The sequence below is a fragment of the Oryctolagus cuniculus genome, chromosome 16 (assembly GCF_051225735.1).
Source record: "Oryctolagus cuniculus isolate XC-2025 breed Fujian yellow rabbit chromosome 16, ASM5122573v1, whole genome shotgun sequence".
In the NCBI taxonomy this organism is placed as follows: Eukaryota; Metazoa; Chordata; class Mammalia; order Lagomorpha; family Leporidae; genus Oryctolagus; species Oryctolagus cuniculus.
This window is the reverse complement of record NC_142882.1, coordinates 80,144,093-80,168,198: the sequence shown is the minus strand read 5'-3', so window position 1 is coordinate 80,168,198 and position 24,106 is coordinate 80,144,093. Positions and strand designations below refer to the sequence as shown.

The window sequence follows — 24,106 nt, the reverse complement described above, 5'->3', positions numbered from 1 at the left end:
CCAGGGATTACTGAGAGCTGTCCACAACGAGGGCATGCAGGTGCTTTCTCTCACCGAGGGTCCCTGTGGCGATGGAGAGGACTATCCTGGTCATCAGCTTTCAGAATCGTGGCTGGAAGAGAGAAGAGCTTACCTCAGTACAATCTCATCTCTCAAGGATTTCATTACCAAAATGCAAGTGCAAAGAGAGGTGGAGGTACTCAAAGAATATTATGCATCTATGTGATTTTATATTATTTGTGGTGTGCATTTTTATATGAATTATGGTATCTGTATTTTCATACTTGAAAATAAATTCATGTGCACTTAGACTTTTAGCATGTATTTTGGCTAGTAGATGAACATTTTTAGACTGTTAAAAGTGTGTCTATTTGAAAACTAACTTTTGTTATTTGTACTCTGCTAGGTGTATGACAGTTCTCAGTCTCATGAGAACATCTCAGACTGGCGAGGTGAACTTCTGCTTGCCCTTCAACAAGTTTTTCTAAGGGAACGCAGTGTATTACTAGCTGCATTTAAGACCGAGCTGACAGCTTTAGGTACTAGAGATGCAGCTGGATTATTAAACTGTTTGGAACAACGAATACAAGAACAGGTATCAAAATGAAACTTTGTTTTAAAGAACGTCAGGGAGGGGCCTTCGATGTGGTATAGTGGATAAAGCCACCAGCGGTGCTGCCATCTCATGTGGGCGTCAGCTCCTGTCCCAGCTGCTCCACTTCTGATCCAGCTCCCTGCTAATATGCCTGGGAAAGCAGTGGATGATGGCCCAAGTCCTTGGGCCCCTGCACCCCCATGGGAGACCTGGAAGAAGCTCCTGGCTCCTGGCTTCTGATCGGCCCAGTTCCAGTTGTTGTAGTCATTTGGGGAGTAAACCAGTGGATGGATGATATTCTCTCTCTCTCTCTTTCTCTCTCTCTCTCTCTGCCTCTCTGCCTCTCTGTAACTCTGTCTTTCAAATAAATAAATCTTTAAAAAAAAGTCTTTGATAGTAGTAAGAAAATAAATTTTTGATTACTGTTAGAATTTAAGTATGAGAGTTAACATTTTAATAGGGGCCACTTGTTTTGCTCTTTCTCTAACTTCCTAAATTGAATGATTAGCTCATTGATTTTCAGTCTTTTTATTTTCTAGCTTATAGAAGGTAAAACATAGGAGGCAGCAGTATTTTTTTCTCCTAAGTCACATTGTTTGACTTTAGCCAGGAACACACATATCAGGCAGTTTAAATTTTTTGCTGCTCTGTGTGTCTGCAAATGACCAGGAAAGCAACATAAGTATTGACTTTAGAGTTGCAAATAATTTTTTTTTATTTTTTATTTAGTAAATATAAATTTTCAAAGTACAGTTAATGGATTACAATGGCTTCCCCCCCATAATTTCCCTCCCACTCACACCCCTCCCATCTCCCACTCCCTCTCCCATTCCATTCACATCAAGATTCATTTTCAATTATCTTTATATACAGAAGATCAATTCAGTGTATATTAAGGAAAGATTTCATCAGTTTGCACCCACACAGAAACACAAAGTGTAAAATACTGTTTCAGTACTATTTATAGCATTACTTCACACTGGACAACACACCTAAGGACAGATCCCACATGAGAAGTAAGTACACAGTGACTCCTGTTGTTGACTTAACAATTTGACACTCTTGTTTATGGCGTCAGTAATCTCCCTAGGCTCTGGTCATGAGTTGCCAAGGCTATGGGAGCCTTTTGAGTTTGCCAACTTCGATCTTATTCCGACAGGGTCATAGTCAAAGTGGAAGTTCTCTCCTCCCTTCAGAGAAAGGTACCTCCTTCTTTGATGGCCCCGTTCTTTCCACTGGGATCTCACTCACAGAGATCTTCCATTTAGATCTTCTTTTTTTTTTTTTTTTTTTCCAGGGTGTCTTGGCTTTCCATGCCTAAAATACTATCATGGGCTCTTCAGCCATATACAAATGCCTCAAGGGCTAATTCTGAGGCCAGAGTGCTATTTAGGACATCTGCCATTCTATGAGTCTGCTGTGTATCCCGCTTCCCATGATGGATCGTTCTCTCCCTTTTTGATTCCACCAGCTAGCATTAGCAGACACTAGACTTGTTTGTGTGATCCCTTTGACTCTTAGACCTATCAGTGTGATCAATTGTGAACTGAAATTGATCACTTGGACTAGTGAGATGGCATTGGTACATGCCACCTTGATGGGATTGTGTTGGAATCCCCTGGCATGATTCTAACTCCACCATTTGGGGCAAGTCTGATTGAGCATGTCCTACATTGTACATCTCCTCCCTCTCTTATTCCCACTCTTGTATTTAACAGGGAGGGATCACTTTTCAGTTAAAATTAAACACCTAAGAATAGTTGTGTGATAATCACAGAGTTCGACCAGTAGTACTAGAACAAAACAAAGAGAAAATACTAAAATGGATAAAGTATTACATTGTACATCAACAGTCAGGACAAGATCTGATCAAATCACTGTTTCTCATAGTGTCCATTTCACTTCAACAGGTTTCCCCTTTGGTGCTCAGTTAGTTGTCGCCGATCAGGGAGAACATAGGATATTTGTCCCTTTGGGACTGGCTTAATTCACTCAGCATAATGTTTTCCAGATTCCTCCATCTTGTTGCAAATGACCGGATTTCATTGTTTTTGACTACTGTATAGTATTCTATAGAGTACATGTCCCATAATTTCTTTATCCAGTCTACTGTTGTTGGGCATTTGGGTTGGTTCCAGGTCTTAGCTATTGTGAGTGGAGCTGCAATAAACATTAATGTGCAGACAGCTTTTTTGTTTGCCGATTTCATTTCCTTTGGGTAAATTCCAAAGAGTGGTATGGCTGGGTTGAATGGTAGGGTTATATTCAGGTTTCTGAGGAATCTCCAGACTGCCTTCCATAGTGGCTTAACCGGTTTGCATTCCCACCAACAGTGGGTTAGTGTCCCTTTTTCCCCACATCCTCTCCAGCATCTGTTGTTGGTAGATTTCTGAATGTGAGCCATTCTAACTGGGGTGAGGTGAAACCTCATTGTGGTTTTGATTGAGTTGCAAATAAATTTTAATGAGTAGGCAGATCTGCAAAACACAGGTTAGTGGTTGCCAGGTTAAGGTTATAAAGAGGGTGTGACTATAAAAGTGCTTCATTGTGGTGATGAAATGTTTCTATACCTTGATTGTAGCACATGTACTTGAACCTATACATGTGATAAAATTGCTAGAACTATACTCCAAGAAAAGCAATGACTACATTTAAAATCTGCAATCTGAAGAAACCCTGAAGTTTCATTGATTGAAAGATCATTTGATTGAAAGATACACAAAACTTGGGCTTAAATTAGTTTAAAATTAAAGTTTTTTTTAACTTGAAGGAAATAAGACAAAATAAGAAGTCTGTACTCTTCAAAAATCAAGGATCACAAAACACAGAGTTATAAAGACTAGTTTTCTTCTCCTTTTGCACTTGGCAAAATTCGAATAAGCTCTGTATATTAGATAACATTATAGTAATGTTAATTCAACTTTTGAATAATTGTACTGTCATAAAAGAGTTCTTGTTTTTAAGAAATACACTTCGGGCTGGCGCCGTGGCTCACTAGGCTAATCCTCTGCCTTGCGGCGCCAGCACACCAGGTTCTAGTCCCAGTTGGGGCGCCGGATTCTGTCCCGGTTGCCCCTCTTCCAAGCCAGCTCTCTGCTGTGGCCAGGGAGTGCAGTGGAGGATGGCCCAGGTGCTTGGGCCCTGCACCCCATGGAAGACCAGGAGAAGTACCTGGCTCCTGGCTCCTGCCATAGGATCAGCGCGGTGCGCCGGCTGCAGCAGCCATTGAAGGGTGAATCAATGGCAAAGGAAGACCTTTCTCTCTGTCTCTTTCTCTCACTGTCCACTCTGCCTGTCAAAAAACAACAACAACAACAAAAATACACTTTGTGGCCAGTGCCGTGGCTCACTTGGTTAATTCTCCATCTGCAGCGCCAGAATCCCATGTGGGCACCGGGTTCTAGTCCCGGTTGCCCCTCTTCCAGTCCAGCTCTCTGCTGTGGCCCAGGAAGGCAGTGGAGGATGGCCCAAGTGCTTGGGCGCCTGCATCTGTGTGGGAGACCAGGAATAAGCACCTGGCTCCTGGCTTCGGATTGGTGTAGCTCCAATTGTAGCAGCCATTTGGGGGTGAACCAACGGAAGGAAGACCTTTCTGTCTCTCTCACTATCTGTAAAAAAAAATAAAGAATAAATTAAGAAATATACTTTGTAGTATTGACAAGGAAAGCTCATGTGTCTGCAATAGATCCTTATACATTTTAGAAAAGAAAAATACTGAAATTTTTTTTTTAATTTTATTTATTTATTTGAGAGCCAGAGTTACAGACAGAGAGGGAGAGACAGATCTTCCATCCACTGGTTCACTGCCCGAATAGCCACCATGGCTGGAGCTGGGCCAGTCTGAAGCCAGGAGCCAGGAGCTTCCTCTGGGTCTCCCATGTGGGTGCAGGAGCCCAAACACTTGAACCATCTTCCACTGCTTTTCCAGGCCATAGCAGAGAGCTGATTGGAAGAGCAGCAGCTGAGACACAAACCAGCACCCAAGTGGGATACTGGCGCTTCAGGCAGAGGCTTAGCATACTACGCCACAGCACTGGCCCCTGGAATTTTTAAAATAAAAAAATTTTACCATGTGTATTCCAATCGTTTGTCTACAGACTTCCTGTTAATTTTATTGTCTAAAGCTTTCCACTTGATTTTTTTTTATATTTGCCTTTGTTATAGAGTATTGAATATCAAACAGCTATGGAATGTCTACAGAAAGCCGACAGAAGGAGTTTGTTGTCTGAAATTCAAACATTGCATGCTCAGATGAATGGTAGGAAAATGATTCTGAAAAGAGAACAAGAAAGCAATAAACCAAGCCAAGGTATGTTGTGTGACATGCTCATATGTTTTTATAAACAGGTGAAAATATTTCACTTTGTTTTCCTTATTGTTCATTTAAAGCATATTTCCTCTTAGTCACATTTTCTTATTCTCATAACATTAAGGAGATGATTATTAATTTCTACAGGGATTAGAAGATTTTCACATTTATTTTAAACAGCTATATTTAATTTTAAATGAATAGGCATTGCTTTGATCATATTGTTCGGTCCACAAAGTTCATTATCTTTCTTTATTTTAAAGCTGTAAGGGAAACAGTCTTCCTATACTCTCTAAAGGAAATCCACAATTAAAGTGACAGTTCTGTTTTTAATCCTTTTTTAAAAAATTATTAACTGTAATACCTGTGGAAAAGTGAACAATGCAAATGCATGCAATATGAAAGATTATTACATAATTATCTGGAAACATGTTTGTCAAAAAGTCGAACACTGCTGTGTCCAGTGTCCCTCTCAGACACATGCACCTCTGTAGTAACTTCAGGGTCGTCAAGTTCACTACCTATTTACATATTCATAAACAATATGTTTAAAATTTGTCCTACTTTTTTAACTTTATCAGTCTGTGCTATATTTTATGTACTGCTTCTTTCATCTGCATTAACATTCTTTCAGTTACTGCATTTGTCTCTGGTCATTTGTTTTTGTTACTGTATGGAATTCTCTCGTGGATATTCCGTAATTCAGATATCCAGTCTGTGGGAGGACATGTCAGTTGTTTCCACTGTTAGCTGATGCCGTCAGTGCTAGACGTTGTTGTGCAGTGTTTCTAGGGCATACGTGCATGAGTCCTCCCAGAGTACAGGCACGCAGTCAGGGTCTCCGTCATGGAAACAAGAACCCAGTTACTCGGGCTGTCCGCCCTGCTCCCAGGGTCTGCATGGGTAGAAAGCTGAAGTCAGGAGCCAGAGCCAGGAATTGAACCAAGCTCTCCATGTGGGATGTGAGCCTCTTAACCACTAGGCTAACTCTCCACTCCGAACTGGTCATAGTTTTGCTTTTATGATGTTCTTGTGTGGGTCTTTTTTCCTGCTTTTCAATAGGAGTTTCTGTTACCTAAAATTGACCTTCAAGCAGAAATCACTAAAGTGAAATCTGATTTTCATAAAATATAGTGAGGACATACGTCTGTGTCTCGTGTAATGGTAGAACTACTTCAGCTTTTTGCAGATTTTGAAAACCACAGCATAGGTTCACATTGTCATTGAAAAGCTAAAGCAGGGGTGGGCAGGAGGTGCAGGGGTTAAGTCATCACTTGGGACACATGTATCCCATATCAGAGCGCTTGGTTCAAATCCCTGCTGTTACACTTCCAATCTAGCCTTCTGCTAACAAGCACCCCGGGAGGCAGTAGATAATGGCCGGAGTACTTGGGGCCCCGCCGCTGATGTGGGAGACCCAAATTGAGTCCCAGGCACCTGACTGGCTGTTGCAGGCATTTGGGGAGTGAATAAGTGGATGGAGTATCTCCCTATATGTGTCTCTCTGCCTTTCAAGTAAAAGAATGAAAATAAGCCACTACCACGGCTCACTAGGCTAATCCTCCGCCTGTGGCGCCTGCACTGCAGGTTCTAGTCCCGGTTGCTTCTCTTGCAGTCCAGCTCTCTGCTGTGGCCCGGGAGGGCAGTGGAGGATGGCCCAAGTGCTTGGGCCCTGCACCCATGTGGGAGACCAGGAGAAGCACCTGGCTCCTGGCTTCAGATCGGCGCAGTGCGCTGGCCATGGCAGCCATTTGCGGGGTGAACCAGTGGAGGGAAGACCTTTCTCTCTGTCTCTCCAAAAAATAAAATAAAATAAGCATATTCCTTTCTACATAGGCATAAATAAAGATTATTTTAGAGATTTTTATGTTAGTAGAATCTGTTGAAACCTAGTTCATATATCGTAGATTCATATTTGTATTTGTAAAGCCTTAGCCTCTCCTGCCTTAAGAGATAGAGTTGTTTTGTTTTGGATTTGAGACACGTGGAGACAGAGACAGAGCTCCTGTCAGCAGATTCACTCACCAGATGCTGACTATATCGAGGGCTGGGCCAGAGCCAAAGCAGGGAACTGAAAGGTCAGTCCAGGTGCCCCACATGGGTGATAGAAACCCAGTAGAAACCCAGTCACTTCACTTGTCACCACTGCCTCCCAGAGTCTGCGTTAGCAGGAAGCTGCAGGCAGGAGGGGAGCCAGACCCAATATCAAACCCAGGTACTCTGGTGTGGAACATGGGCGTCTTAAGTAGTGTCTTAACTACTAAGCTAAACACCTACCTCAAGAAGTAGTTTTAAAAGCCTAAATTAATAGTTGATTATCATCTAATAGCAGTATTATTCCTGTCTCCTGGCATTAATATGATGAACTTTGATGGAATTTTTTTTTTAAGTTAAAAATTGTACGTATGACAGTAGTATTGTGCTACATGTTTGAGGCAGAAGAGAAAGCAGCGGCCGGCGCTGTGGTTTAGCCGGTTGACGCCATGGCCTGAAGCGCCAGCATCCCATATAGATGCCAGTTCTAGTCCCGGCTGCTCTTCTTCTGATCCAGCTCTCTGCTGCGGCCTGGGAAGGCAGCGGAAGATGGCCCAAGCCCAAGTCCTTGGGCCCCTGCACCTGCATAGGAGACCCAGAAGAGGCTCCTGGCTTTGGGTCAGCCCAGCTCTAGCCGTTGGGGCCATCTGGAGGGTGGGCCATCGGATGGAAGACCTCTCTCTGCCTATCCTCTCTATGTAACTCTGTCTTTCAAGTAAATAAATAAATCTTTAAAAAAAAAAAAAAAAGAGAGAAAAGAGAAAGAAGAGAATAAAAATCACAGGTGTTTGGCCTAACAGATGGGATGCCCATGTCCCACACTGGAGTGTCGGTTCAGTTCTCACCTCTGATTCCTGATCGCAGCTTCCTGCCAATGCGGCTCCTCGAAGGGAGCAGACATGGCTCAAATAATTGGGGTCCTGCCACTACCGTGGGCTACCTGAATTTTCTTCCCAGTTGCTACCTCCAGACCTGGATGTAACAGGCATTTGGAGAATGACCAGTATAGGGACTTTCTCTATCTCTGTCTCACTGCCCCTCAAATAAATATAAAATTAAGAATATAAAAATCAACCTTAGAATCACATAAATCATAAAATAATGATGATCTCCCAAATCGATATTTTTCTAACTCTTCTCCATGGCAATTGTCTGTAAGTTAATGGTTTGTTTGTTTGTTTGTTTTTTTTCATAAAAACAAGATCTTGATACACATATTGTTTTCACTTAACATCCTTAGAGATCTAAATTTTTTATTTTGTTTTCATTGTAAGAATTAGCAAGGTTTTGGTTGGGATTTGGACTCTCCTGTCCTGGGGAGAAAATTCCTACAGATTGTTGCAAAGGGAGGCAAACAAGAGAAGTGAGAAATCCTGACCTTGGGCTCCTGCGTTTGTCATTGCCCCAAGTAACTGCCCTGTCAGAGCCTTTGCACATTTTGACAGTGAGCCCTTGAAAATTCTCAGTGTGTGAACTCCTAATAATAGTACTTTTAATATATTCTGCTAAATTTTTATCATCCTTTTATATTTATAGTTCTAAAATCCTGACTTCTAGCACTGTGGAGACCATGCATAAATTATTTATATGAATTACCAACTTTTGAGGTGTAATTGGTCCACATTCGTTTCACAGTAGCCCCTGAGTTGTAGATGAGTTCTCATTACAGCGTGTGAGAGGCGGGATCACATTTCCAGCCCGTGTTCCGTGCAGAGCTCCTGGAGCACAACGTGCAGCAGAAGCAGGCGCAGATGCTGGAGATGCAGGCGGAGCTGGGCGGCATGACAGAGCGGGCCGCAGAGCTGCAGGAGCAGCTGAGTGCCGAAAAGCTGCTGGTGGCTGAGCTCAAGAGCGAACTTGCGCAGACCAAACTGGAACTCGAGACCACACTCAAGGCACAGCATAAGCACCTCAAGGAGCTGGAGGCTTTCAGGTGTGCCCAACTTGCTTGGGAGAACAGTGCTTTAGTGAGGGAGTCGGAGTCCTGGGGCGCCAGCACTGTGCAGCTAGTACAAGAGTACCAGCGTGCGTGGTAGTGAAACAGCGTGAAGCTATGTTGTTTGTGGGACAAACTCGATGTATCCAAATAATAAACTCACACTTACATTGATATAATACCTGCTGTGGCTTCAGTTGTATTTCAGACCTGTTGTATAAAGTGTCATTTTAGCCTTTATTTCATCACCAACTAAATGGAAGTGCTGTTTATAATCTCATATCTAAATAGGGCTTCATGGTTTAATTGGAAAATTTGCTGAGTACTTAGCTTAATACAAAGTATTTGAAAAAGTAATCATTTAAAAAAATTCTTACTGGTATAAATACTGAAATATTCTGCTTGCCAAAGATACATTGCAAGTACAGTCATTTTCATTTTAAACACACAGATTACACATTCCCATGTTCAATAAAACATGAGGCATTTTTATTAAAATTACATTGTAATAATAAATTGTATAATTGCAGTGGTAAATAATAACTAGTAGTCCTAGAAATAGTTCATTTGAAATTAACTACCATCAGTATTCCTTAGTCTTTACATGGTTTATATTTTCCAATTAGCTTATTTACAGTGTGCCTCAACTGTTCAAAGGAAACTGATTTCTCTTTTTCTCTGAATACATACTTAGACAAATAGTTCTTACAGTTCATTGTCTCCCTGACTTAGGTTGGAAGTTAAAGACAAGACAGATGAAGTACATTCACTTAATGACACATTAGCAAATGAGCAGAAGAAATCGAGAGAGCTCCAGTGGGCTTTGGAGAAGGAGAAAGCCAAAGTGGGACGCAGTGAAGAACGAGATAAAGAAGAACTGGAGGTATGGTTATGTTTGTCTTTAAATGTCTCTTGAAAACCCACCATGACAGGAGACAGTGTTGAGAGTTTCCACTGTCTAAAGTATCCTGCATTGTTTTAGAAGGCACAGTAAATTGTTCACTGTGTGTTGGATACTATTGTTAATGTTATTTAAACTGCATCGTGAGAAAATAGTGGTAATGTGATGCTTTTTTTTTTTTTTTTGCTACATCCAAAGATGGGTGCACACTGCTCCACTGCGTCGTATTTTGAAGATATGAATTAGTGCATGCATGAGTTGAGAAATAGAGCACTCACATCAGTTTAACACAGGGAAGGGAGCAGGGATACTCTGCTGGCAGCAGAAGCCCTGGTGGCTCCCTTTGAGGAAAATGAACCCTGGAGTCTCCCAGAAGGGCACCCCTGAGCCATGCACAGCTCTCAGCTCAAGGCAGGTTGTGCTGTAGGCAGTGCTCATTAAAACAGCAGCTGCAGCATCTCTAAGCTCCTTGTCCGGCCACATAATCCCAGTTTCCACAACTCTGTTCCTGCATTTTTGCTCTGTTCTTTTTGAATATCCACTGTGGTAGCCACCAGGCATAGTGAACTCTAATTGCAGGGACATATTCTCTTCCCAGATACTGGTTTTGTTTGTTTTGTTTTTATTTATTTACTTGAGAGATAGAAAAAAAGAGACTGAGAGAACCCCCATCAGGTGCTTTACCCACTAAATGCTCAGAATAACCAGGGCTCAGCTAGCCCAAAGCCAGGAGCCAGGAACTCAATCCAGAGCTCCCATAGCGGTTGCAGAAACCCAGTCATTAGAGCCATCACTGCTGCCTCCCAGGTTCTGCATTAGCAGGAAGCTGGAGTCAGGAGCAGGAACTCAGAAACAAACCCAGGTGCTCGGGGGTGGTACACAGGCATCGTGACTACTGGGCTGAATGTCCCCTCATTGCTATTTTTTATCATTAAGATTTTTGTAATTTGATTCATTTGTCCCTAATGCTGCTTTTCCCATATGCTGTATTTTTAGCCTGTGACACTACAAAACAAAGGGTTTCTTAAGGATTTCTGTTGCTTCATGTCAGCAACACTTATTAGTTTTAAAGGTTGCTATTCTTAGGAAAAGTGTATCCTGCTTCATATTCTTTAGCCAGATAAGATTAATGTTTTAAGAGAAAAGATTAATGCTTTGAGAAAATATCTCACCTATATTTTTCATGCCTTCTTAAAAAATCAGCCATCCAACTAATTATAATATGACCACTGATAATTAGTTCTGTCTCCTGTTGCCAGCTTAATAAAGTCATGTTGTATACTTAGAGTATTTAAGATTTATTTTATTTATTTAAAAGAGTTACAGTGAGAGAGAGAGGTCTTCCATTCCACTGGTTCACTCTCCAAATGACAACAGTCAGAGCAGAGCTGATCTGAAGCCAGGAGCCAGGAGCTTCTTCCAGGTCTCCTACATGGGTGCAGGGGCCCAAGGAGTTGGGCCATCTTCTTCTGCTTTCCCAGGCCTCAGCAGAGAGCTGGATTGGAAGAGGAGTAGCTGGGACTAGAACTGGGGCCCATATGGGATGCTGATGCTTCAGGCCAGTGTTTTAACCCACTGCGCCACAGCACTGGCTCCTAGTTAGAGTATTTTTAATAATATTAAATAAAATTCCTTAAATTTGTTTTCTCCTACAAGGATCTGAAATTTTCACTTGAGGATCAGAAACAAAGGAATGTTCACCTAAATCTACTTTTGGAACAACAGAAACAACTACTAAATGAATCACAGCAGAAAATAGAATCACAAAGAATGCTGTATGATGCCCAGTTGTCAGAAGAACAAGGTCGAAACTTAGAGCTTCAGGTGCTTCTTGAGTCGGAGAAGGTTCGGATTCGGGAGATGAGTAGCACCCTGGATAGGGAACGGGAGCTGCATGCCCAGCTGCAGAGCAGTGGTGAGAGCGGGCAGCCCCGGCCACCCCTGCCCTCTGAGGACCTGCTGAAGGAGCTGCAGAAACAGCTGGAGGAAAAACACAGTCGCATAGTAGAGCTGCTAAATGAAACTGAGAAATATAAACTGGATTCTTTGCAAACGAGACAGCAGATGGAAAAAGATAGGCAGGTTCACAGGAAGACATTGCAGACGGAACAAGAGGCCAACACTGAGGGACAGAAGAAAATGCGGGAGCTCCAGTCCAAAGTGGAAGATCTGCAGCGCCAGCTGGAGGAGAAAAGGCAGCAGGTTTATAAGTTGGACCTGGAAGGCAAGCGACTGCAAGGGATTATGCAGGAATTCCAGAAGCAAGAACTAGAACGAGAAGAGAAACGAGAAAGTAGACGAATTCTGTATCAGAATCTTAATGAGGTAAATTGACGCTTTGGGTTTTCAAAATTATTCTTAAAAAAGTACCATAGCCCCTTGATCACAAAGTTTTGGCAATAGATTAAGAGCTATGTGCAAATCCTTTAAAATGAAATCTATAGAAGTTTGGAATATAAACAATAATTGTCCGTAAGAAGTAATGTAGAAAAAAAATAATGTGGTATGCTGTTCATTTATAATTACTGTTTTCTTTTTCTGTCCAAAATTACCAGCCGTCTACTTGGAGTTTAACCAATGATCGAACTAGAAATTGGGTTCTTCAGCAGAAAATAGAAGGCGAGACAAAGGAATCAAGCTATCCTAAACTGATTGAAATGAATGGAGGTGGAACTGACTGTAATCCCGAATTAGAAATGATCAGACAAAAGCTTCAACATGTGGCTTCAAAACTACAGCATCTATCCCAGAAAGCCTATAATAGGTTAGGCCTTTCTACCTGGTCTTTGGAAATAGCAGTGTTAGGCTGAACAGACTCTGTCCCCTGCTAAAAACCATCCAAGGGTGGGAGCTGCCGTAAGGGTGGGAGCTGCCGTGGGAAAGGGAGTGCATGTTTACATTAGCAGGTGCTATTCTGTAACAAAACCCACACATGTGGGGACAGTGGGCACCTTGTGGGGCAGGAGAACCTGTATACCAGGGGGAGGTGACAGGTGACAGAGCATCAGTCCATCTGTTATGTTTGTGTCAGTAAACGACCCCAGGTGACTTTTTCTTGTTGTCTTTCTTAAAGACTACAGTTTGAAACAGCAGATGATGAGGATTTCATTTGGGTTCAGGAAAATATTGATGGGATTATTTTACAGCTGCAGAGATTGACTGGCCAGCTGCGTGAAGAGGTAAGACTCTTAAAGCATTTTTACTAATTGTAAATACTAATGCTGCTCAATTACCCCCAGTAGAAGGCAGTAAAAGGCTGGGGTGAGGGTGGGGATTAACTTCTGTTGTTACTGAGTGTACTGACCACTTCCTGCAGTAAGAGAGCTTCCTGAAAGATCCGTCTGGCTCCTACGCTCACCACTTGGTGACTCCACCCCGAGGCTCCTCCCCGTCTTCACAGTTGACTAATCTGGTGAAGCTTTGCTGTCTCTGTCTTCCTCAGTCTCTCAACTTCTCTGTAGCATTCGCCAGTTTTGACCTCTTCTGTCCTAGTACTGTTCTCAGTCCTTCACCTGTCACCTTCATGGTAAAGCTCATTCCTGCCCACAGCCTGAGCGGTCACTGGATTTATTACTAAACAAATACTGACATTGAGCGCCTACTGTGTGCCTCCCGCTGCACTGAGTTCTACGGGTCCAGTGACAAGTCTCGCCGTTTGCAGCTTATCTCCTGGTCTACATCTTTGTGCTGTGAGCTACGCTCACATTTTCAGTTAGTTATGGAAAGTTACATCTTTCGTTGAGGAAATGTTCCCCAGAGTGACCTGAGGGACCTCCAGGCACAGTCTAAACTGACCATCTTCCCTCGCTGCTTCCTGCCCCAGATCCTACACTGTCTGCACGCAGCAGCCCCCCATGTAGAGAGCCGGGAGTCGTCTTGGACCACCTTCCTCACCATTACCTGTGCGTCTGAGACTCACCAAGTCCTGTGCCTTCTGCTTCTAAATGTCTGCCTGGCGCCCTGGACTCTGTCCTCGTCATTGCTCCATTCAGGCTCTCACTGTCTCGTCTCTGGGCTGACTCAGACTTCCTGACAGTCTGCAGAAAGGGATTGGTGTCATACTCTTGCCAAAATCCATCACCTGCTGTAGGTCTGATGGCCGTGGAATGAAGTTAGCAAGCAACTTGCACCTCCCCAAAAGCACCGCACTGCCACTGGAACCTTACACCTGCTGTTCCGAGTGCTTACTCTGCTGTCCCTGTCTTCTGTCCCACTAGGTAACAGCTCTGATTCAACTCGCACACTGCTCATGAAATCTGTTGCCCTCAGCTCCTGTTCACACCTTGAGGTGCATAGTTCATATTCACTTGTGCTTAGGTGACCTTGTGCCATTTTATTTTTGCAGCCTAGCATAGTGTCCCCAAGTACTCCTTGTGGCTCACTGACGGAAAGACTACTGAGACAAAACGCTGAGCTGACAGGCCACATCAGCCAACTCACCGATGAAAAGAATGACTTGAGGAACATGGTTATGAAGCTGGAAGAGCAGACCAGGTGGTATCGGCAGACAGGAGCCGGCAGAGACTATGTACGTCTGTTTTCAGCATGTCTGCCCAGTAGAAGTAGTGCACACTTTTAAGTTCTACTGTCTAGTTTGAGTTTTTAACTGTGATCATGTAAAAATGTCAAGTATCCGAAGTAGGATCGGTGGGAAACTTTATAGGCATGACAGTCATATTAACAATATGTTATGTGGGAAGCCTTCTCTGTACCAGACTCAGAATTGAACTGGAATTTTAGTCAACCTGAGATCCAGGTACTTTACTATCTAGAGACTGACAGCAGCCACGTGGAAAGAAATGTTCCAGTGTGGGCCCTGACCGCTCCAGTTATTTATCTGTTAATGTGTTTATGATGCAAATGAAAGATGCTGTTCTGTTGTAATTTTCAATCCAATAGACTACTCTGGAAATTTAAGCTTTTTCCATCTAATAACTACAAAACAAATAGCTCCTTTCTGTGATCAGCAGTAGAGAGCACAGCCGTGTGAGACAGCTGAATGGTCAGGTGGGAGAGGCACCTGCCCTCCGGGGCTCCACGACTTACCCACACACTGGCTTGTTTGTCCTCACATGAGGTGTCAGCATTTGGACCCAGATGGTCTGTAAGTCTGCTAAACCACTTCTGTGGCCAGTCCTCCTCAAGAAGTGTTGGTTAGAAAGCTAACCTGCTTAGCAAAGGAACATGTACTCCAAGTGAGTGAATATTCTGTAATGTCATTTGAGATTGGCTTTGAACTTCTGCTAACTGAGGTGAAGAAGCTGGGACAAGGTGCCCAGGATGGGAATCCCTTTAAACTGTTTAATGTCGAAGTTCTTGCAGTTCATGTAAGTGGGCTGTGGTCTGCAGTCTTCTAGGTTTGCATTCAGTGGTGGTGCCAGCATTGAAGCCATCATTGCTTCTGAAAAAGAAGTGTGGAGCAGGGAAAAGGCAGCTCTCCAGAAATCCCTGAAGAGGGCGGAAGCCGAAGTGTGCAAACTGAAAGCCGAGCTGAGGAATGATGCTCTGCTCCAGCACCTGAGCCCCGATTCTGAAAACGCCGCCCTAAAGGTAGCGGGCTCCCCGCCCTCGCACCACCGCTGCCCCTGCTTGCCGTCTTCTCCCCGAGCTTCACTGAGCAGACTGACGCGTGGGGCCCATGTCTCTGGGCCTGTGTATCGTGTCTGAATACAAATGCAGGCCTCTGGTCACAGGGGACTTGTAGAGAGGCATGGCCAAGACTGCCACATTTCACTCTGTTTATTGCCGGGGCAGCACCTAGAACTCTCCCACCTCCCATAATGTTGTCCTTTCAACACCCAACAGAAGTTCCGCTACTGTCAGGGTAAGAGTATTGTTCCCCATGAGACGAGAAGCCCTCTGCATAGCCTCTCTGATGACTCTCAATGGTTATTCCAGTAAAACTACCTTAGCCAGTTAACACTGGATTCAAAACAAAAAGAAAAAAGTTGTTGGAATACTTACTCCAACTGTGAGGTGAATGTAAATTTTTTTTTTTTTTTTTTTTTTTTTTTTTTTTTTTTTTTTTTTTTTTTTTGACAGGCAGAGTGGACAGTGAGAGAGAGAGACAGAGAGAGAAAGGTCTTCCTTTTTGCCGTTGGTTCACCCTCCAATGGCCGCCGCTGCAGCCGGCGCACCGCGCTGATCCTGGCAGGAGCCAGGAGCCAGGTGCTTTTCCTGGTCTCCCATGGGGTGCAGGGCCCAAGCACCTGGGCCATCCTCCACTGCACTCCCTGGCCATAGCAGAGAGCTGGCCTGGAAGAGGGGCAACCGGGACAGAATCCGGCGCCCCAACCGGGACTAGAACCCGGTGTGCCGGCGCCGCAAGGTGGAGGATTAGCCTATTGAGCCACGGCGCCGGCTCGGTGAATGTAAATTTACAACTCCTTTTTAAAGATTTATTTATTTATTTGAAAGGCAGAATTACAGAGAAAGAGAGGGAGAGACAGAGAGATCTGCCGTCTGCTTGGTGCACTCCCCAGATAGCTGCAGTGGCCAGAGCTGGCCAGGCCAAAGCCAGGAGCCTCATCCTGGTCTCCCACGTGGATGCAGGAGCCCAAGCACTTGGGCATCTTCCACTGCTTTCCCAGGCCACAGCAGAGAGCTGGAGCAGAAGCGGAGCAGCCAGTGCTCAAACCAGTGCTCGTATAGGATGCCGGCACTGCAGGCGGCAGCTTAACCTGCTGTGCCACAGCACTGGCCCCAGATTTATAACTCTGAAAGGGACAGAAAACAACACTAAAGAAGTTAAACTAGTGACTGTAATAATAACTGTGCAATTAACACACACACACACACACTCAGGGGCAGCAAGAATTGACCATTGCAGTTATGACAGCCACATCCCATGTCAGAGTCCCTGTGTTCAGTACCCAGCTCCGACTTCTGCCTCCAGCTTCCTGCTCAGGCAGACCCTGGGAGGCTGCGTTTGATGGGTCGAGTGCTTGGATCACTGCCACCCACTGGGAGACCCTGACTGAGTTCCAGGCTCCTGACTTTAGCCTGGTACAGCCTCAGTCATTGTAGACCCTTGAGCAATGAACCAACTGGTGAGAGTTCTGTCTTGTTCTCTTCTGTCTCTCTCTTCCTCTCAAATGAATTGTTTAAAAATCATTTTTAAAAAGGGGCCAGCAGTGTTGTAGCTTAGCCTATACAGCTACCACCTGCAGTGCCGGCATCCCATATGCGCACCAGTTCTTGTCCGGCTACTCCACTTCCAATCTAACTCCTGGCTAATGGCCTGGGAACAGCAGCAGCAGATGGCCCAAGTGCTTGGGCCACTGCTACCCATGTGGGAGACCTGGAAGAAGTTCTGGCTTCAGCCTAGCCCAATCCTGGCCGTTGTGGCCATCTGGATAGTGTACTAGTGGAAGGAAGATCTGTCTCTTCTCTCTCTTCTCTCTGTCTCCTCCCTCTGACTTTCAAATAAAAAAATATATTAAAATTAAAAAAAAAAATAACAGGATCACAGAAATATATGCAATCAATAGGATGAATGGAGCTAAAATATTTTTAAGTGGGTTGATAGTTGGCGCAGCAGTTAAACACCACTTGGAAGACCTGCATCCCAAATCAGAGTGCTTGGTTTGAATCCAGCTCCACTTCTGATCTAGCTTCCTGCTACTGTGCACCCTAGGAAGGCAGCAGATGCTGGCTCAAGTACTTAGGTTCCCACTGCCCATGTGGAAGACTGAGATGGAGCTCGTATCTCGTAGCTTCAACCTGGCCTAGCTATTTAGTGGGCATTTGGGAAGTGATCTGTCTATAACATGTCTCTGTCTCTCTTTATCTCTCTGTCTCTCTCACTGTTCCACTCTGCTTTTCAAATAAAATGTTTTTAGTGTCTAAAAAGCGCAGCTGTAAGATTGTACTAGACCCCACCCACAAACTACAAAAGGCAAAAATGTAAAGGTTAAGGTTAATCCTGTTTCATTTCAATTTGCAGAGTAGACAGCAGTGATGGGGCACCTGCCAGGCTGCTACTGCTACTTTCGTTTTTTTAGTCTTGATAACCTTCCCTGGCGAAAAACGTGAACGGCTTCTTAAAAATGTGTTCCCATTCTTCCCTCTGTAAACAGAGAATTTATGGCAAATACCTGAGGGCAGAGAGTTTCCGAAAAGCACTCATTTATCAGAAGAAATACCTGTTGCTGTTACTGGGCGGGTTCCAGGAGTGTGAAGACGCCACGCTCGCCCTGCTCGCCCGCATGGGGGGGCAGCCGGCCTTCACGGACCTGGAGGTGATCACCAACCGGCCCAGGGGCTTCACCCGCTTCCGCGCGGCCGTGAGAGTAGCCGTTGCGGTTTCAAGGTAGGCGGCGCAGACCACAGCGTGCTGGCGCGGGCGCCCTGAAAGCTTGGGTTGGGTTTCACTCGCCCGCCTGTCTTTCCCCCGTCCCTCCACAGAGGAGGGGGCCTTGGTCGCCTGCTGTTTCTGGGCCTCTGTCCTTTCGCGGGACTGCTTTGTGCTGCACTGTGCAGGCCCTGTGCAAGAGGCTGTCCCGGCTGCGGGCGGCTGGCAACTCCCAGCACATGCGTCCGGCCCGGGTTGCCTTCCTGAACAAACCTGCTCAGACATGGAGAGATTATAAAGGGAAAGCTTTTTTTTATTACCCCTTGGGCTGGCATCCATTTGTTTTCTGTATTTCTAAATTCCTTCTCTTGGTGCCTTGCTCCTGAGGCCCTGAGCTAACTGTAGTCAGGTGGAGGGCAGCCTCGGCCGCCCCTGCTGCTGCCTCGGTCATCCCGTCCCCCGGGCTGCCCAGTGAGGGACGGCGGTGCTCGAGACGCAGCCAGGGCTCAGTGGCCCTGAGGCCCTGAGGCCGGGCCTGGTGGACCCAGGGCCCCTGGCCAGCTGCACGCCCCTTGTAATTCCCCAGCAGCCGGCAGAGGCGCAGAGGACTTTGTTTTCCAAAGGTCTGACCCTCAGGTCGCAGCGATGTTTCCGCAGCTCTTACCTTTCTCAGTTTCTCAGGAAAGCACTGACATAATTTTTTTACTGAAAGCTGAGATCATCTAGTCCAGAATCGATCCACTCCACAGATGAGAAAACTGAGGCCGGAAGAGGTTTCTGAGCCAGCAGCGCCAGAGCCGGGAGAACCAGCCTGGTGTCCCGCTGTGCTGGCTTTGTCTGATGGCTGACCCTCCCTGCCTCTGCTGCCGCTCCACGTGGTCTCTACAGAGGCTCATCTCCCATTGCTTCGTCCCCACGTGGGGAGAAAGCAGGCAGTGAGCGAGATGGCAGCGGTAGAAGCCTCGGGATCCCTGGCTGCATCCCGCAGCTCGCCGTCCCGCGGGGCTCACGGGAGAGCCGGGAGGAAGCTGCTCCCGGGACTTGGCTCCACCCCCTTTTCCTCGTCCTCTCAGGCGCCCGTTCTTTTGGCTCTCCCAAAAGTGTGCCGTGCAGCCCATCCGAGTGAAGAAACCAAAGCCGGCACTTCGAGAGCTCCGTGGCGAGGACGGGTGGGCGCTGACCTAACGCAGCCTGGTCGGGACCGAACTCCCCGGGCCTGTGGAAGGCCGCGATTCTGTTCCCGGCCACACGGCCTCCCCACTCACCCCAGGATCGGGTCTTGCGTCCTGCCCCATCTCACCCGCCCTTCCTGCTCTGTGCCTCCTCGTTCCATTATCTCTCGGCCCTTCCTTTGCCCATCCGCTGTTTTCCTGTCTCCTCTTGTCTCCACCTCTTTGTGTCCCTTTCGCCGGAAGAATCTAATGCTGGCAGCGTAAGCAACCTGTGCTGCCCCTGTGAGGGGTGAGCAGAGCGTGGCGCCCTGTCCTCCGTCCCGGTGGATTTGGCCTTCAGCTAGGGGCGCTGCCGTGGGTGAGGTGACGCAGCGTGATCGTGCTGAAGTATGTCTCTCTGCAGTGTGGACGCAGCGTGAAACTTGATCTCTGACTCTTTTGTAGAATGAAATTTTTGGTTCGACGATGGCATCGCGTCACAGGTTCCGGTTCCATCAATATTAACAGGGATGGCTTTGGACTGAATCCAGGTGAAGTCGAAATAGCGTATTTCCCTGTTTACAACTCTGAAATGACTGCATGCATGGTACTTTGCAAATGAATTTTGGAACCAGTGTTGTCCCAGAGCAGAGCCCTTGTGACCGACACGGCCGGGGCCTCCCTGCTCTAAGGAGAGGGTGCAGCTGCCCCGCTCTTTTCATGTATGTTCCCATCCTGTGACACAAGTGCAGTGACTTCCCTCAGTCCTCGATGACAGGGAGCCGTGGCACTGCCCAGCGGCCTGGCTCTGGAGCCCACATCCTTAGGAGTGCCCTCAGGCTCTGGCTCAAGAGAGAAAGCTGTCAGCCATGTGGGCAGTTGTGATTGAGGTTTTCATACTTTACCAGTGCCGAAGTAGGTTTCTCAGTTTGCTAATAGGCTATATAACACTGGTAGCTGTTAAAGGTCTCTTTCCTCCGGGAAGTGGGATAGACACTGGGGCTTGAACATTCAGGCACAGGATGAGGTCAGAAGTGCAGGCAGGCGCCGGGGTTAGAGGCGCTGCCTCCTTGTTGATGTTAAACCTGGGCCTTCCCGTGGTCCACAGTGGAAGCAGAAACACTTTGCACCCTAAGAAAGGAATTTTGAAATATGTATCCTTCCACTGAAACAGCTGGGATGGGCACCGTGAGGATGTGTTGTGTTAAAGGTTTGCAAATCGCGACTTTAAGTTTTTCCAGTGTAAGTCAGTAGAATGGAATGATAAAAGAACTTGGTTACATTGGCCTAACACTTTTACCTACACCATCTTTCCGCTAAAACCACACACTCCCAGAGAGGAGGTCATCTAAAAAGAAAATGCTCCCGTTAGTTTACTTTGGACCATCACAGTAGCAGAAATGCTCATGTTCAAAGGCGCAGTAGCTTCTGAAAGCCAGACTGTTGGTGCGGCCTCTCCCCGTGAGCAAGAACCGGATGTGTGGTTTCGTGCAGAGCAGCAGAGTGCTGAGCACGTTTTACAGAAAGCTTGGCTTGACGTTTTTTCTTTACTTGCACATTTTGGACAACTTTAGGCGCTGAAAAGACGGACTCACTTTATCATTCTTCTGGTGGGCTGGAGCTATACGGAGAACCAAGACACACAGCCTACCGTTCAAGATCAGATCTGGACTATCCTCGGTCACCTTTGCCGTTTCAAAATAGGTAAGGACTTTATCACGACTGCCGGAGTCGCTGAGGATGTTAATATCTGACAGAGAAAGATGGCCGCTGTTATGGCCTTGACTTCTTTGTATTGGGCGAGCTAGACATCTTTTAAGGGACACGTAATACACATAGCCTCAGGCTCAGAATCAATTTTTAATGTGAACTGGCTTCCAGGGACTTGGGACACTGCCGGCTCAGCGTTAATATACGCTGTGCTTAGACACGGGAAAGCATCGACCAAACTTGCTCGCCGCTGGCCTTTACGGAAACTCTGGTCTGCACGATGGGATGCACTTGGGCATTTGTTGAGCCTCGGGGACAGACATGGTACTTGAGTAAATTCGGAGGCGACTGTCCTCGTTAGAATGTCAAGAGTTTGTTCTTTCTCATCCCCAAACCAGACGGCCCGCCATTCAGGGACAGGGAGTGCAGCTGGTAACTTACTCGCGTTGTTTCTGGATAATTTGCATTCCTGTACCTTCTTTTCCTCGTGCAGGTATCCAGGCACCCCAGCGGATTTCAACCCAGGTTCCCTAGCATGTTCTCAGCTTCAGAACTATGATCCCGACAGGGCCCTAACAGATTACATCACTCGGCTCGAGGCGCTGCAGAGACGGCTGGGAACCGTGCAGTCAGGTACTGTGTGGGCGCACACGCAGCTCTCCTTTCTCTGTTTGAAACCCTGTGGCCCTTGATCATTGTGATCATCCAATCTTCCAGCCCATTGCAGGAGTCACCTGGTTAGCCAAAGCCTAAACTCTTAAACTCTTTAAACTCAGTTTGTCTGCAAGTTAGTCATGACGTGACTTAGCACCTTGGATTCCACTCCCCACAGGATTCCCTTGTACCACCACTCAGCTGATTAATCAGTCAGACAGAACGCGTGATGAGCCAGTGTGCAGGGTACCTGGAGGCTCGAGAATGCGGTCCTTAGGAAGGCTGAGACCCGCACGTAGACGTGGCGGGGGAGGGGGCACTTACTACTACCTTGTACCCCAGCTGCTGAGCCGTGCTTTTATTCGTAATGCAAAACCCCATCCTTTCCAAGGACTTTGTAGCTCACACACACACACACCTTTCATACTTTATGCAGGTGGGTTCCCTGTTCACTGTGGGAACCTCTTTCCCCTTCATTTCACCCCCAATTCAAAGATTCTGAATCCATTGTAGTTTAAGTGATTGTACTCAGTAAAACTAAAAACAAGATAACAAAAGTTAAACGACCCATTTTTTTCTATTCGTCCTACAACTATGACATAATAACATTATTTGAAGTCAGTGGTTTATCTCTTCAAGAAATCATTTATGGGACAGACTTCTTAAGATTTTCTTTGAGAGGTGGAGCTACAGAAACAGAGAGAACCATCTCCATCTGCTAGTTCACCCCAAACAGCCACAGTGGTTGGAGCTGAGCCTTTCCTAGGCCAGGAACCAGGAGCTTCTCCCGGGTGACCCACGCAGGCGCAGGGGCCCAAGTACCTGGGCTTGTGCTGCTTTCCCAGGCCATTAGCAGAGAGCTGGATTTGAAGAGGAGCAGCTGGGATACGAACCAGCACCCATAAGTGGAAGATTAGCCCATTACGGCACAGTGCTGGCCCTATGGGACATTGAGCTTAGTGCTTAAGATGCCTGCATCCCACCTTGGGGTGCCTGGGCTCCGTTCCCAGCCTTGGCTGTTGACTCCAGCTTCCTGCCAATGAAAACCTCAAGAGGTAGCAGTGATGGCAAGTCATTGGGTTTCTGCCACCCACACAGGACACCTGGATTATGTTCCCCACTTTGTTTCCCCCCCGGCACAACCGTGGCTGTTGTAGGCATCTGGAGAGTGAACAAATGCGTGGGGGCTCCCCGTCTTTCTCTTTCCCCCAAATTTGTCTGCCTCTCCAATAAACAAATGAAACATTTTTTTAAAAGATCGTTTAACCCAAGCAGCTTGTAGTAATAGGAAACATTTACTGTCATAGCTGAGGCTTGGTTTGACTTGTATTGTTGTAGGCATCAGAATTCCACAAGACCAGGATTTTTGAAGACATTTTTCAGGCTGTATTGGGGATCCTTCAGAAAGTTCATGCAGAATGGTTTATTTTGGTACAAAAAAAATTGAAACTCCTGTGTCGTTTTTTCTTAGTATACATTTCCTATAAACTTTTGGAAGAATCCTCACCTGCATGGACTTCCATCTTTTTGGACCAAAATAACCTTAGCTTTTAATTCCATTTTCCATGAATTTTTGAGGTACCCACAGATAAGGTACATTCACCCTTCAGAACACTTAAAAATCTTACCAAGGCATTTTTTTTTAATGGAGAATATTAGTCTGCCCTGTGTGAACTAGTTAGCTAGGAATAGATAGGAATCTAATTTGAAATCATAGTAACAGAAGCATCCATAATTGGATTACGCCAAGGAAACAGGGAACAAGCTGGAGCCCCAGAAAACATGTCCTGTTTCTCTCTCATAGGTTCAACTCCTCAATTTCATGCTGGCATGAGAAGATAATCCTTTGAAACATCATTAACTGAAGTGATTTTAAGCAAACTCCCTTTTGTAAATCAATGGTTCTTTTGTGCTTTTGTATTGTGAATATTCACTGGGACCAGTAGGCACACAGCTTATGATTGTATACAATCCCTTGCCAGCACATGAAAGCAAACTGGAATTTGTATATATGCGCATTGTGTATGTATCCATGCACAATCATCATCAAATTACCTGTATATTTGTGGAATGCTAATTTAAATGATTAAATTATGAACCTTGTGTATTTCTTGGGTGGGCGAGATTAAACTTTTGCGCATTATGATGCTGCTGAATGTGTAGCTTGCAGTGCCCTGCACTTTTCTCCCAAGGCCACTGAAGTTACATGTTTCTGCCTAATATATTTGCTACTGGTGATGAAGACAGATACTGTCACTTGTAGAGCCCTATTTTTGTATAATGGTAGAAGTTTTGAATTTTATGGGGTATTTTGTCAAGTACTGAAATAAAAATGACTTCACCATTTTCACCACACTGTTTGAACCTCTTCATTTGTATATGAGCTGCAGTTCTTGGTACCTGTCATCTCAGTACTTATGTCACATATGTAGGACTTCGGGGTGTGGAGAAAGAGTTGTGCTAATCTTGAAAGTGCATACTGTTGGGGGCCTTTCCCTTCCCTGAGGAACGAAGGTTTCCACG

General features: G+C 45.7%; 1 protein-coding gene across 18 annotated transcripts in view; it reads left to right on the top strand.

The window, feature by feature from the left end:
- Positions 1 to 23,938, top strand: part of AKAP9 (A-kinase anchoring protein 9) — a 168,644-nt gene extending 144,706 nt beyond the window's left edge. For 14 of the 18 annotated variants that reach the window (XM_089315001.1, XM_089315002.1, XM_051852745.3 and 11 more), the window contains 15 exons: positions 5 to 196; positions 407 to 595; positions 4,760 to 4,904; positions 8,652 to 8,871; positions 9,607 to 9,757; positions 11,432 to 12,100; positions 12,331 to 12,539; positions 12,849 to 12,954; positions 14,121 to 14,303; positions 15,125 to 15,325; positions 17,854 to 18,086; positions 19,685 to 19,770; positions 20,794 to 20,923; positions 21,423 to 21,562; positions 23,388 to 23,936. In XM_089315001.1, the coding sequence (XP_089171127.1) occupies positions 5 to 196; positions 407 to 595; positions 4,760 to 4,904; positions 8,652 to 8,871; positions 9,607 to 9,757; positions 11,432 to 12,100; positions 12,331 to 12,539; positions 12,849 to 12,954; positions 14,121 to 14,303; positions 15,125 to 15,325; positions 17,854 to 18,086; positions 19,685 to 19,770; positions 20,794 to 20,923; positions 21,423 to 21,562; positions 23,388 to 23,425 (2,892 nt within the window). In that variant the 3' untranslated portion in view covers positions 23,426 to 23,936. Of the gene's footprint in view, positions 1 to 4; positions 197 to 406; positions 596 to 4,759; positions 4,905 to 8,635; positions 8,872 to 9,606; positions 9,758 to 11,431; positions 12,101 to 12,330; positions 12,540 to 12,848; positions 12,955 to 14,120; positions 14,304 to 15,124; positions 15,326 to 17,853; positions 18,087 to 19,684; positions 19,771 to 20,793; positions 20,924 to 21,422; positions 21,563 to 23,387 lie in introns of all 18 variants that reach the window. The other 4 variants (NM_001375381.1, NM_001082351.2, XR_016222257.1 and 1 more) reach the window with 3 other exon arrangements.
- Positions 23,939 to 24,106: the final 168 nt, after the last annotated feature.